Source organism: Podarcis erhardii (genome assembly GCF_964252035.2).
Source record: "Podarcis erhardii genome assembly, chromosome: Z".
Taxonomy (NCBI): Eukaryota; Metazoa; Chordata; class Lepidosauria; order Squamata; family Lacertidae; genus Podarcis; species Podarcis erhardii.
In genome coordinates, this window is record NC_138504.1 from 27,822,520 (window position 1) to 27,835,545 (window position 13,026).

The window sequence follows — 13,026 nt, forward strand, 5'->3', positions numbered from 1 at the left end:
TTCAGAGCCAATCGAAGCCAATCCAGGCTTTGAATCAGTGGTATACCTAGAGTTGGACAGCTGGAGCTGGAGCTTAGACTAAAACCTGGAATGTGGCCTTCTTTGGAGAACCCTTGGATGTTATTATCCTGTTCTGCTGGGCTTTGGGGTCTGCAGGGCAAATTGTAGTGATTACTGGAGTCTTTTCCAGTCCTAAGCCCTCAGCAGCTCCCAGTGGACTCTAGCAGCTAAATTATGAAAAACATTCTCTCAACCAGAGACCAGAGCGCTCCGAAAACCTAAGAAGGTTGGCAGGGCTTTCCCTCTCCAGTGGCTTCACCCTCCCCTCCCAAGACAGGCTTTGTGGGAAATAAGGCTATCAAAGTGTACTTGCCATGGTGGTCATATCTATGTCTAGGACCAGATGTTGATGCTGAAGGCTAGTTGTGGGAAATCCTAAGCAAGAAGAGTTCTGCTTTTGTGCTCAGGTCCTGTTTGTAGGCTTCCCCAGGCATCTAGTTGGTCGCTGTGAGAAGATAGGGGTGGCTAGATAGGCCTTTGCCTGATCCAACTACGGGGCTTTTCTTGTGTTCCAAAAGAGCTCATAGGAATTCTGCAGCTGTATGCATCTGCATGGGTTTGGGGCAGGTGAAGCGGAGGTTCCGAGGATGATAGGAGAGACACATACTTAGGCTAGGATGGTGTAGAAGGGAGTGTTGAGGGGGGCAACTCATGAGTCATCTGAATCTGCATTCTCCTCAGGCCAACCCTGGGACTCTGAGGCAGGGGATATGATACTTATCAAGGTTGCCTCAATGAGAAGATTACTAATGCTGGAGAAACTTTCATAACCTACTATTGTCCATCTCTTCCTGCATGTCTGGGAGGACTGGGTGTTTTCTGGGGTGCACACTAAAGTCTAGTTCTTTCTCACTGAGACAGAAAACCTGCATCTCAGTTATATCGCCTCAGGTGGAAAACGCTTAGCAAAGTGTTTTCTCCTGAAACAACTCCAACAGACAATTTGCATAGGAAATCTGCCCAGGCAATACAAAGCTTGGTTATAACCATGATGCTTAATTTATTTATTGCATTTATACTCCGCCATTCTCCTTTCTCCAAGGAGCTCAAGGTGGTGTACATGGTTCTGTTACTCCTCATATAAATCCCACAACAACCTTGTGAAGTAGGTTAGGCTGAGAGGCAGTGACTGGCTCAAGATCACCCAGTGAAATTTATGGCCAAGTGGGGATTTGAACCCTAGTCTCCCAGGTCCTGGTCCAACACTATAACCACTACACCATACTGGCTAGTTCTGCAGAGATTTTATTTGTGCATGGAGCTGTGTGTGCCTTCATCTGCAGCCTCTGGAGTGCTGCAGCTCAGACACAGAGTGATCTTGGTGAGATTTAGTCCCCCAAGGTGCCAGGAAGGGCCCAACAAACTGGCCTGGTGTGTTGTGTCAACTGGATGTGTGCCCTAATACATGGTGTGCAGGGGGTTTTGTAGTGTGCGAGTCACATGTGAAAGAGTTTCATAAAAATATAAAGTTCTTAAATATAAATTATGTGTTTGAAATGTTATACTGTTTACTTCTCTCTCTCTCTCTCTCTCTCTCTCTCTCTCTCTCTCTCTGTGTGTGTGTGTGTGTGTGTGTGTGTAATGTAGGTTTTCCATTAACTAGAAAATGCTCTAAAAGTTTATTGGAAAAAAGTAAAAGCATTGCTCTGGGGTACAGCTGAAATTCCTCACAGCAAGGTTGTTGTTTTTAAAAGGAAGAAGTATTGGACAAACCAACCTGCTGTAATGATATGGTTAGGAAATGCCTGCTGATGTTTCATGTGTTAAGAGGGTGGAGGAAAGGGTACAAACCTTTTCCCAGGGAAGACGTATTTGCTGATTGTCTCTTATCTTGTTTTTCAAGCTGATCAGTGGCGGTTCTATTGTAAGCGCTGAGGCAGTATGGGATCACGTCACCATGGCCAACCGGGAGTTGGCGTTTAAAGCAGGAGACGTTATCAAGGTCCTGGATGCCTCCAACAAGGACTGGTGGTGGGGACAGATCGATGATGAAGAAGGATGGTTTCCTGCCAGCTTTGTAAGGGTGAGTCAGATCCTCTTTTTTCTCCCTTTCTCCCTTCTTCCTCTATTCCTGAACATTTGTATCTTGCTCGTGGATATTGTGATGACCATTGCTTTAGGAAATCACACAGCAGGGGAAGACTTTTGCCACCATTACCTTTCTCTGCAGACTTTCAAGAAGCATCCGGTTGGCTATTCAGGGGGTGGGTGGCAAGGAGGTCTTCACTTTGCACCAAAATGAGTACACCATGGGCACCAGACAAGCATTTCTGAGGAGGGCAAGCCACAGTCAGCGTGTCACCACTGCAAAGATCCACTCTCTGATAGCCACTCTTGCACCTGATTTGGCATGGGCACTGCAGAGAAGGGGCTTGGTAGATGGCATTAGGGTCAGTTTATATGGGAGCAGATGATCTTTCAGGTATTCTAGGCCCAAGCCACTTGGGACTTTAAAGCTGGCACTTTGAATTACCCATCAAAAGTTAACACATATAAGTTAGCACATGCAACTTGATATGCAGATCTCTTTCCCTTTTTGCCCACCCTAATGAACAACCATGTATCGCCACCATCATGTTCACACCTGCCACGCTTTGTGCCAGTAGTATGTTTAGGCTAATGGCCAACTCCTCACTTTCATCTCCACATGCTCCCCCAGCAGCTGCACATACAATGTGTGTTTCTGCATATATACTTCTGCAAATATTTGCACACATACAAATTTTATGCAGATATGTGCCCACTTTCCCCCTCTTTGTTACAATGAATTTCATGGCCACCCTAATTGTAGAGCAAAGGCCTTTCCAAAAAAGAACATCTGTCAAAACACCATAAGGAAGGGGAACTAAAGAAACTTTCCCCCAGGAGGGAATTCGAGACCCCAGTCATGAATCCTGAGTAGACCTCCCTCTCTAGACCAGGGTTGAAAACCTCTTTACAGCACAAGAGATACATTTCCATCCAGGAAACCTTCAATGGACCACATGCCAGTGATGGGTGGGGCCAGAAGCAAAAGTGGGCAGAGCAGCTGGTGCCAATTTTACCTTTCTAAAGTAGGCTACTTCCTGCACAGCCATATCTCCATCATAGCAAGCAATGAGCATTATCATAGTTCAGTGATATGTTCCAGTCAGGCAGAAATACTCAGGGAAGATTCATAATAGGATTGGTGAGGTATGTGGTCTGAGGAGGAGAGTTTGGCCTTGAGAGAGTCCCCAGGTCTGCCGTAGACACAATCCAAGTGACATCAGGGAATGTTGGAACACATGAAAAGACCTTTCTGCCAGGGCTGCAAAGGGCCTGGCTAAGAATTCCAGAAGTTTTTAACATATGTCTTTCTTGGCTGTTTTATTCTGCTGCGTTTGTGTTTGGTTTTGTAGGCTGGACGTCTCTTTTATGTGTATTGCATATTTCTTGTTATGTTTCATTCTTTTTTTCTGTACAATGCTAGGGAACTATATTTCACAAAAGAGTCTCATAAATATAGCAAATAAGTAACCAGCCTATTGAAATTTTCCATCCTATTTGAGAACAGAAAAATGTCAGGTGGGGTAGATTTAATGGCATTTCTCCAGAGACGGAGAAATTTTCCCTTCTGTTTGTCATGGCTGGGGCTGACCAGTGGTGTAGCGTGGAGGGTGCAGGGGGGGCCGGCCGCACCGGGCGCAACATCTGGGGTTAGGGCAAATCCACGGGTTAGGGGGCGCAAATCCACGGGTTAGGGGGCGCAAATTACTTGCCTTGCCCCGGGTGCTGACAACCCACGCTACGCCACTGGGGCTGACCATTAACAGAGACAGTAACACAGCATCATTCTTTTACCCCAAGTCATTTCATTGTCCCTACCACCACTGCATCTGTTTCAAGTGGCAGCAGCATCAACATCTGATTTAACAGCCTGGCCACTATTTTGCTTCCACCACAATCTTTTGTGATGTAGCATCATAACAAGGTATTGTTCGGTGGGGGAATGGTGGCAATCATATAAAGTGGTGGAGAAAATTCTGCAAGATTTTTTTTTCCTTTTATGGAGCGGTGGACAGAGAGAGAAAAGAAAAAAATAGCAGATATTTTCTCTCCAAAAAATGTCAGCTCAGCTGTGTTTCTGTCATTCTTCCCTTCCTTGTTGATAGGATTTGTGGTGTATTCTCATGGCTCCCAAAGCAACCCTGCAATTTGTCTCGAATGCAGCAAACCTTTCATAGTTGGGAACAACAGGAGAACTTTGATGATGGTGTTATTGTTATTAGTCCCAAGAGAGCAAAAGTGCAGCAGGATAACTTCCTCGCTGTCATAATTCCTTACCATTTTTCTAGGGACTTCTCAGACAGTTGGGGGGGGGGGCTGAGACCCAGATATTAACCCCTGTCCTTTTTAGTTCCATCCATCCTTCTCCTCAGCACAGCGTCTCTGTGATAGGTAGGGCAATAGCTTTAATCTCTTTTGAAGCCTAAGAGATATGGCGATTCCTTTTTCCTTACAAAATCATCTGAGTTGGGTGTTATCTGCTTAACTTTCCAGGTAATTTGACTAGCTCTGTGCTGGTGGGTGGAAAGAGGAGGCAATTTTATAAGCAGCACATGCAATACTTTTCTGATGGTGCATTGCTTTTTCTGTCTCTTCCACCTGAGGTTATACCAACCACCCTAGCTTGTCTTAATCCCTAATTTATGTTCACTGTTCATAATGTCAACCAGTTATGATAACAGTAATAATTACCATTTGCAAGAAAAATGCCTTTATGATAACTGGTGTGTGTATAGCAAAGGCTTGTATCTATTCCACGCTTCTTCTATTCCATGCTACTTCTATTCTAGCTTGCATAAACAGAAGTATAGCACCAAATCAAGGGAAGTAATAGTACCGCTCTATTCTGCCTTGGTTAGACCATACCTGGAGTATTGTGTCCAATTCTGGGTACCACAATTTAAGATGGATATTGACAAGCTAGAATGTGTGCAGAGGTCTGCAAACAAAGCCCTATGAGGAATGACTGAGAGAACTGGATATGTTTAGCCTGGTGAAGAAGAGAGTGAGAGGAGATATGATCGCCATCTCCAGATATCTAAAGGGCTGTCACATGGAAGACAGAGTAAACTTGTTTTCTTCTGCTCTGGAGGGTAGGACTTCAAACCAATGTCTTCAAGTTACTAGAAAGGAAATTCCGACTAAATGTCAGTAAGAGCTGTTTGACAGTGGAACCTTCTTTCTTGGGAGGTAGTGGACTCTCCTTCGCTGAGTTTCTTGCAGTGGGTTGGACTAGATGACCCTTGGGATTCCTTCTAACTCAGTTCTATGATTCCCCTCACAGAGCTACAATTCCCAGGGTTCCCTGTGAAGAGGGATTGATTGTTAAATCACTCTGACAATTGCAGCTCTTTTGAGCAGAACAGAAGTCTCTTGGCAACTGGATGCTGTTTCAAATGGATGGTGTTAATGTGGGAACCAGACTCAAAACAAAACCTAAGGCTAAATGTGAGGACTAAGCATCCTCTTTACAGTAGAACAGTTTGTTCTGGACAAATGTCCTTCAAAGTACAACAGCAAGGAGAGCAAATCAAGCACCTCACCTTGTTTCAGAAATACTTCTCCCCCAACCCTGCAGGGACTGTTTTTCAGATGCTTTAGGTTTGCATCTTAAAAAATTGGCAGTTTCTTCCCAGATTTGTCACGGTGAAGACTTTCCAAGAACTACTGTAGCAATCTGTCTACAGCGTGCGACCTCAGTGGGGAAGCGCCTGCTTATTTATATGGACATCAGCATCCAAATAAGCATTTCCACTAGTGCAAGGACTTTTAAAATAATTTTATTATTGAATTAAATCAAATCAAATTTCTTATCCATCCTTCACCAGCAGGGCAAGTAGTAACAATTTAATATTCAGAATTTTAAAAAGGTAAAACAGATTACACATAATATCAGTTCCTCTTGTGAAAATGGGAAGACAGTGGGCATTTCAGAATAGCAACTTTTTATTTATTCTAGCTTATTTTAAAGCATCACATATATGTTTATACATACATTACCAAGAAGCTCAAGTCAGCTGGAACTTTGCACATGTCCTGTAAATGATGTGTCTGTTTTGTGTTTGCTCAGAGCAGTGAATGTGGTACCATTGCAAAGGTCTCACAGAAAGCTGCATTGGTCTAAGCCAAATCCTCTCTCACAGTGGTTGCAGCCTGATTAGTCCTTTGAACCTTTGCCATTTTGAATGCAACCATGTGCTCTTATTTGGCCCTAAGGCATTTTCCACTGGTAATTGGATTAAGTCTAAATATTTCCTGGAAGATGCCACCACCTTTCTTCACGAGAGACACCTCAGTAACCTGGCTGTAAGTTCTGGTTGGCCAGAAATCCCTCATGACCTTCTGGCCATTCTGAGGTTAGAGTATTGATATGTCTGGTCAGCTAATTGGCTTCTAATCCCCCTTTACATCCAGAGCTGTCATTAAAGTAATCATTTTGATCTGCATTAGAGCTAGCACCCACCAGGAAGCAACTGGGCACCAAGCACTTCCCCAAACTTCTCTTGCCTAGGAGAGAGGTTAGCCTCTGACGCTGAGATGGAATGGGTCCCAAGTCTGAGATCAAGTGTCGCCTTTAATGCCAGAGGGAAACCTGGCCCATCTGGAGAAGGACCTGACTACAGGCAAGGACTACAGGCAAGAGCAAACTTTTCAGGAATAAGGCCCTCCTCTTAAGAAGACCTCTGGGAAGGAGGAAGTTAACAGGAGTCAGCTGATGTAAGCATTTGGTTCCAGCAGCTCCCACTGAAAACCCCCAGTGTTGGGTTGGAAGAGCTGCTTAGACAACATCAATATACCAGCTCTATGTCCTGCCTATCACAAACCTGGCCATGGACTCCTCTCACTTTTGCCTCTTGCCTGCCTCTTTGTTGTGGACTCTGATCTTGGAGTAGCCCTGGATATCACTTTGGTTGCTACCCCATTGTTGCTGCTGGCAGGTCCCCTGTTTACTCAGGATTGAGAACAGGTTGGGCTGTGAGTCCTGGAAAACTTGCTCCCTGCCTTGCTGGCCTTTTCCCACCTGGCCTAGAAAAGTGGGACATGGACTGACCCCAGCTACAAAAGTTGCTGAACACACTCTTGGGTTGTGGTATTGTTTAGGGTTTTTCATTTGGTTTTGTTGTTGTTAATGATATTAATTAGGGTATGTTTAGCCTGGATAAGAGGAGACTGAGAGGGGATAGGATAGCCACCTTCAAATATCTAATAGACCGTCCCATGTAAGACAGAGCAAGCTTGTTTTCTCCTGCTCCAGAAGGTAGAATCCAAACCAATGGCTTCAAGTTACAAGAAAGGAGTTTCTGACTAAAAATCAGCAACAACTTTCTGATGGTAAGACCTGTTGACAAAGGAATGGACTCTCTTGGAAGTTGGTAGACTTCACTGGAGGTTTTTAAGCAGAGGTTGAATTAAGTTCGCACTTTTAGAAGACACCTGAAGGCAGCCCTGTTTAGGGAAGCTTTTAATGTTTAATAGGTTATTGTATTTTAGTGTTTTATTGGAAGCCACCCAGAGTGGCTGGGGAAACCCAGCCAGATGGGTGGGGTAGAAATAAAAAATTATTATTATTATTATTATTATTATTATTATTATTATTATTATTATTATTTTGCAGTCTCACATAAAGCCTGTTGCAATAATCCAGCCTGGAGACTATCAGTGCATGGACACAGTTATCAGGCTATTGTGGTCCAGAAATGAATGTAAATTACCGTATTTTTCGCTCTATTAGACGCACCAGACGATTGGGTGCACCTAGTTTTTAGGGGAGGCTCCCCACTCCCCTGTGGAGACTTCATCCTGTGGCTAAGCCAGAAGCCAAGACATCCAGCGGGATGCATCCCGCTCGCTGTCCTGGCGTCTTCTTTAGGCACGCGCAGCCTCTCCGGCCTGGAGAGGCTGTGCACGGCTAAGGCTCCCCCAAGAGCCGCGTTCCCTTTAAAGAGCGCTCGGGAAAAGGCCCCAAGAGCCGCACACACGCTCCATGCGGCTCTTTAAAGGGAGCGCTGACAGAGCCTCCCGCCTGCATTCGCTGCGTAAGACGCACACACATTTCCCCTTACTTTTTAGGAGGGGGAAAGTGCGTCTTATAGAGCAAAAAATACGGTATGTACCAGCCAAAGCTGGTGGAAGTCACTCTTAGCTACTGATGTCATATGGGCCTCTAGCAACAGATGGATCCAGGAGCATCCCAGATTGCAAGTTTCCTCTTTCAGAGGGATGTCGATTCCATCCAAAGGAGGCAATTGACCAATTATCCAGACTTGGGAACCACCCACCAACAGTGCCGCTGTCTTGCCAGGATTTAGAGTCAGTTTCTTGGCACTCATTCAGCCCACCACCGAGTCCAGGCACCGGTCCAAGGCTCCACAACCTCTCCTGATTCAGATGTTACAGTGAAGGAGAGCTAGGTATTATCAGCATACTGATGACACCACGTTCCAAATCTTGCAACGGTGACTTCAACAGCTTCACATATGTTAATCAGCATTAGGGAACAAGATGGTACCCTGTGGCGCCCAAAGCACAATTGCCAGGGAGCTGCTGACAGATCAAGTAAGAATAATAGAGTTGCATTCACCACATCCTTCTCCATCCATCAGGGTGGCCAAGGTGAATGCAGTCCCATAACCAGGCCTGAACATAGACTGAAATTGGTCCGTTGGATGAAATTGGTTTCATCCAAGAGACCATGCAATTGTTGCACTACAACCCTCTCAATCATCTACCCGAAAAAGAGAGTATTTGCAACTGGTCAGTAGTTGTCACATTGTGTCACAAGCCAGTGGGTCTGCGGTGGGCTTTTTCAGGAGTGGTTTGATAACTGCAACTTTCAGGACAGCCAGGACCACTCCCTTCCACATGGATGTTTTGCCCACACCCTGTATACACACATTCATAATCCCATGGCAAGCTTTAAGAAGCCAAGAGGGGCAAGGGTTGAAGAGAGATGTTGCTGGCCACTGGCTGCATTGTCCCAAGAACCTTGTCGACATTGTCAGGCGACATCAACTGAAGCTGATCCCAATAAGTTGAAGCAGATGTTGCACTGGATGCCTCACTGGGGAATGTAGTCTGTGGCAGAGGAAGGGGGGGTGCAGGGAGTGCTGTCCACCCCAGGTGTCATCACTGAGGAGGGAGGTTTGACAAAATGAGGGGTTTTTTTAAAAACAACAACAACAACAACGGGCTCACGAAACTTTTTAGGTGTGACGTAGTGGCTTAGATGCCTGCAGGTTCCACACTGCCTGAAACGGCAGCATAGGACTTGTGTCTGCCTACTGCCTCTCCCTCAGCCTCCCTACAGCTAAGGGGGAGGCAGTGGAGAGGCTCCAAGCATCGGAGAGGCTCGCCTCGCCCCACCCCCGGCTGCAGGACACCCTCTCCCCGCCCCAGGCACCAGAGCAGTTAGCTACGCCGCTGAATGTAGTGAGTGTGGATGTGGCATTGATATTTCTACGAAAGCGAGTGACTTTACCCTCAAAGTGCCTTGCATACAATTTACACTGGCCCTAAAACTCGCTTCCCTGAAGTAGATGTTAACAGACCCTGAACAATATGAAAATGTTCCATGCGGTGGCTACTTTAAGATGTGAATGGAGGCAGAAAAGTGAGCCTTATTCACCGCTCTGACTGCTCCACAGTTATGTTTCACTCATACTCTGTCAGCTTCTTTCATCACTTGCACTCTAGCCATTGTCTGGCCTGTTTCATTGCCCCTAGTTCACTGGTGAGCCAAAGTACACAACAGGCCCCACAATGCAGGAGAGGGTGCTCGGGGCAGTCGTGTCAATAGCCCAACACATCTAACTGTTCCACAGCATGACAAGGGCTTCAAGAGGGTCACTTGCTCTGTCTACTAGAAACTCACCCAGTGCACTCTGGAATCCAATGAATTCTGTGAGTCTTCAGAAATGAACCATCATAACCCACCATTCTTGCTTTTTGGTATGTTATTTTCAATGATATATATGTTTCTAGGTAAACATCCCATTAAAATACGGTTTTTTGGTTGGAGAACTGAGGCAGTATTGTTTTTGTTTGTTACTCTGCAATTTGTTTTTGTGTTTTTATATTGTAAACCACCCTGCGATCATCGGACAAAGGGCAGTAGATAAATTTAATAAATAAGAATAAATAAAAACCATATTACAAAATTCAGAGCTGTCCCCGGAGCTTGCGGGGCAGGCAGCGGGGAGAAGCACTCTTCTCCCCACCACCCGCCTGCAGACCAGGTCCGGGGACAGCGGGAGGACGCGCTGCGCCTCCCAGCTGTCCCCGGAGCTTGCGGGGCTGGCGGCGGGGAGAAGCACGCGTCTCCCCGCCGTCAGCCTCCAAACCACATCGGGAGACAGCGGGATGGCGGCGTTCCGCCTCCCCGCTGTCCCCCGACCTTGTGGGACTGGCGCTGTGGCTCTCCTGAAGCCTGGAGAGTGAGAGGGGTCGGTGTGCACCGACCCCTCTCGCTCTCCAGGCTTCAGCGAAAGCCTGCATTCGCCCCATAGGACGCACACGCATTTCCCCTTCATTTTTCGAGGGGAAAAAGTGCTTCCTATAGGGCGAAAAATACGATAAATCCTGCTAAATATCTTATTTAAAAAAATAATAATTGCAAATTTCTTAAATGCAATTCTCCTTTTCATCAAGATGGCCTTCCTGTTATGCATGACTATTGCTCGGTAGGAGGAATCTTAAGACCAGAGTGTTGGGCTCTGCAGTCTTGTCATTGTTCCTTGAAGGGACTCCTGTGGTTTTTACAGTCTCAGTTCTCCCACCCGCAACAATATGAAAAGCACGATTGTCAGAAATGTTTCTCACTCCTACTCTGCTCACACAAAAACACAGAGCAGCTCAGTGAGAGGCAACATGAGTGAGGTTAGCTGCGGAAAATGTTCTGTCTAACCAGCTAAATGGAGAGTTGTGTCAAATGCTCAAAGGAGACTTGCAAGTGGGAATCTTCCTGCTGCACTGTCTTTGCCTTCAAGTAAATGCAGGTGTTATTTTTTTAAATAGCTGTAGGCTTAAATATCTAAATGTGATTTATTATTTATTATTTTTACCTTTTTAAGGAAAGGGGTGCTTGGGACATCTGAGTGTATGGGTGGGCATGTGGTGGCTCAGCACCCTTGGGCTAGTTGCCAGAGACCCTCTTTATGTCACTCCCTTTTCTCCTGTATAGGTGAGATACACAAGGGAGATGGACGTAAAGGGTGCCTTGAAACCTTAATTTGCTGTGGGAAGAGCAACAAAGTTTTTTACAAAGCCCTCATTTTTCACATCTCCCTTTTAGACATAGACAAAGAGCTCTTTAAACCCCTTATTCCTCTAGAGTGGACAGCAGCAAAACCTGGCTCATTTCTCTCCCTCAGCTGCTGACCTTGCATGTAGCAGATACCAGGAATTGAGAGTACTTATGCGGGATGAGTGTGTTTCCATGGGGCTTTCTTGTTATATCTATCTATCATTAATTAGTTAATAAGTTAATATCTATATCTATCATTAATAAGTTCTTGCAGCATATTGAACCATTAAACAAACATAACCTTTAATATCTCACCCTGAACCAGAAAATGAAGTTTGAACAATCCGTCCAAAATGACAATCAAATAGAAAAAAAGTTCCTAGCCAAGACCACCATGTGTAGAAAAGACATTGTTTAGTTTATGCTAACCAAAATGTTTTATAATATGAAAGGAGTTCTCTGTTTTCATGTTTAGTCATGTACGTGTACCAGTCTTTATGCTTCAGACCTTGTGCCAGTTGTATTTTATTAGTTTCTTACAAGTGCTATTTGTCCTACTCCTCATTTCTCAGCTGATGCATAGGAACCTCATTTGCATGCTGGCAATTTTCCCCAAGAGTGGGGTTGTCACTTTTTCTGGATGAGGGTGTGTCTTTCACCTCCTGCTCTTATCCTACTGAGTCAGCTGCCAGAAAGACACTGCTGCCTCCATGACTACACTGTTCTCACCTATTTGATTCACCTGTGTAATGCCCTGTCTCATCCTAGCTTGGCTCAGGGCTCTCAGGAGCAGAGGCACTTACCTGGAAGGGCAAGGTACTACCAAGATCACAGTCAAGTCCAATGGGGCAGGAGGATCACAACCGTTCAGTCTTATTCAGCACCCTGGACAGATCACTATGCCAGGTGTTGGCTGGAAGTCATCCAGGAAGAATGGTTCTCTTAGCAGCATATTGACGCCTTTTGAAGGCTGGCTGATCTGGACCTGCTTTTATCCTGCTCCTCTCAGGGGAAATATCTCTGTTTCTTAAATGGGCATTGCCTAGTTCTACAAGTGTTGTCTCCCATGGCATTGGGCAGTGAGGGGCACTCTGAGCCTTCAGAATGCAGTAAATGTATATCTTCTGACCTGCAAGATCTTGGTGTAGGGAACAATGACTCCCCAGACAATGCATCTCCCCACTCTAAGTTTTCCTCTCAGCCAGAGGTAGGCTGAGATAACAGTGTCTGACACTTCTCAGATCCAAGTCTCCCCTGACATGGATCCCACTCTTGTGATCTCTGGCTTTTTGCAAGGAAGATGCCTCCTCTACTCAATCTCTCACAGTAAACAACCTAGGTCATAATGGGAGAGATTAGAGTAGGATCTCCACAGGGAGTGCACTCATACCCCATGGAGGGGTCTGGGCTTCAGCAAAACACTGAAAAGAGTGTTGGAACTGGAACAGTGTCTCATCCAAGTGAAGATTACATCTAATAAGGTACCAAACTAAGAGCATGTCACCCCCAATTTGTCTCTTCAAGTGCACTGTTGTCTAAAGCAAACAATCAAGCAGGGTTGAGTAGGCAGGCAAGTGAAGCATAGAAGACTTACTTGGCAGTGTTGTCACTGGGCCAACAGGCCCAATTAAAACTGTACAGGGTATAACCCTTTGAAGCTCAAAAACCTGTCTACCTCTTAGACATCACTGGATGAA

At 45.5% G+C, this 13,026-nt stretch overlaps 2 protein-coding genes across 12 annotated transcripts in view; both read left to right on the forward strand.

The window, feature by feature from the left end:
* LOC309333604 (uncharacterized protein) overlaps window positions 1-2,001 on the forward strand; it is a 54,817-nt gene extending 52,816 nt beyond the window's left edge. Inside the window, exon 3 of one of the 2 annotated variants that reach the window (XR_014152577.1) lies at window positions 1,904-1,928. The gene's annotated coding sequence lies outside the window, so the exon portion shown is untranslated. Of the gene's footprint in view, window positions 1-1,903 lie in introns of both variants that reach the window. The other variant, XM_081847340.1, reaches the window with a different exon arrangement.
* The window catches only part of ARHGEF9 (Cdc42 guanine nucleotide exchange factor 9), a 282,117-nt gene that overhangs the window by 205,642 nt on the left and 63,449 nt on the right, over window positions 1-13,026 (forward strand). For all 10 annotated transcript variants that reach the window (XM_081846906.1, XM_081846904.1, XM_081846907.1 and 7 more), the window contains one exon: window positions 1,904-2,083. In XM_081846906.1, the coding sequence (XP_081703032.1) occupies window positions 1,904-2,083 (180 nt within the window). The remainder of the gene's footprint in view (window positions 1-1,903; window positions 2,084-13,026) is intronic.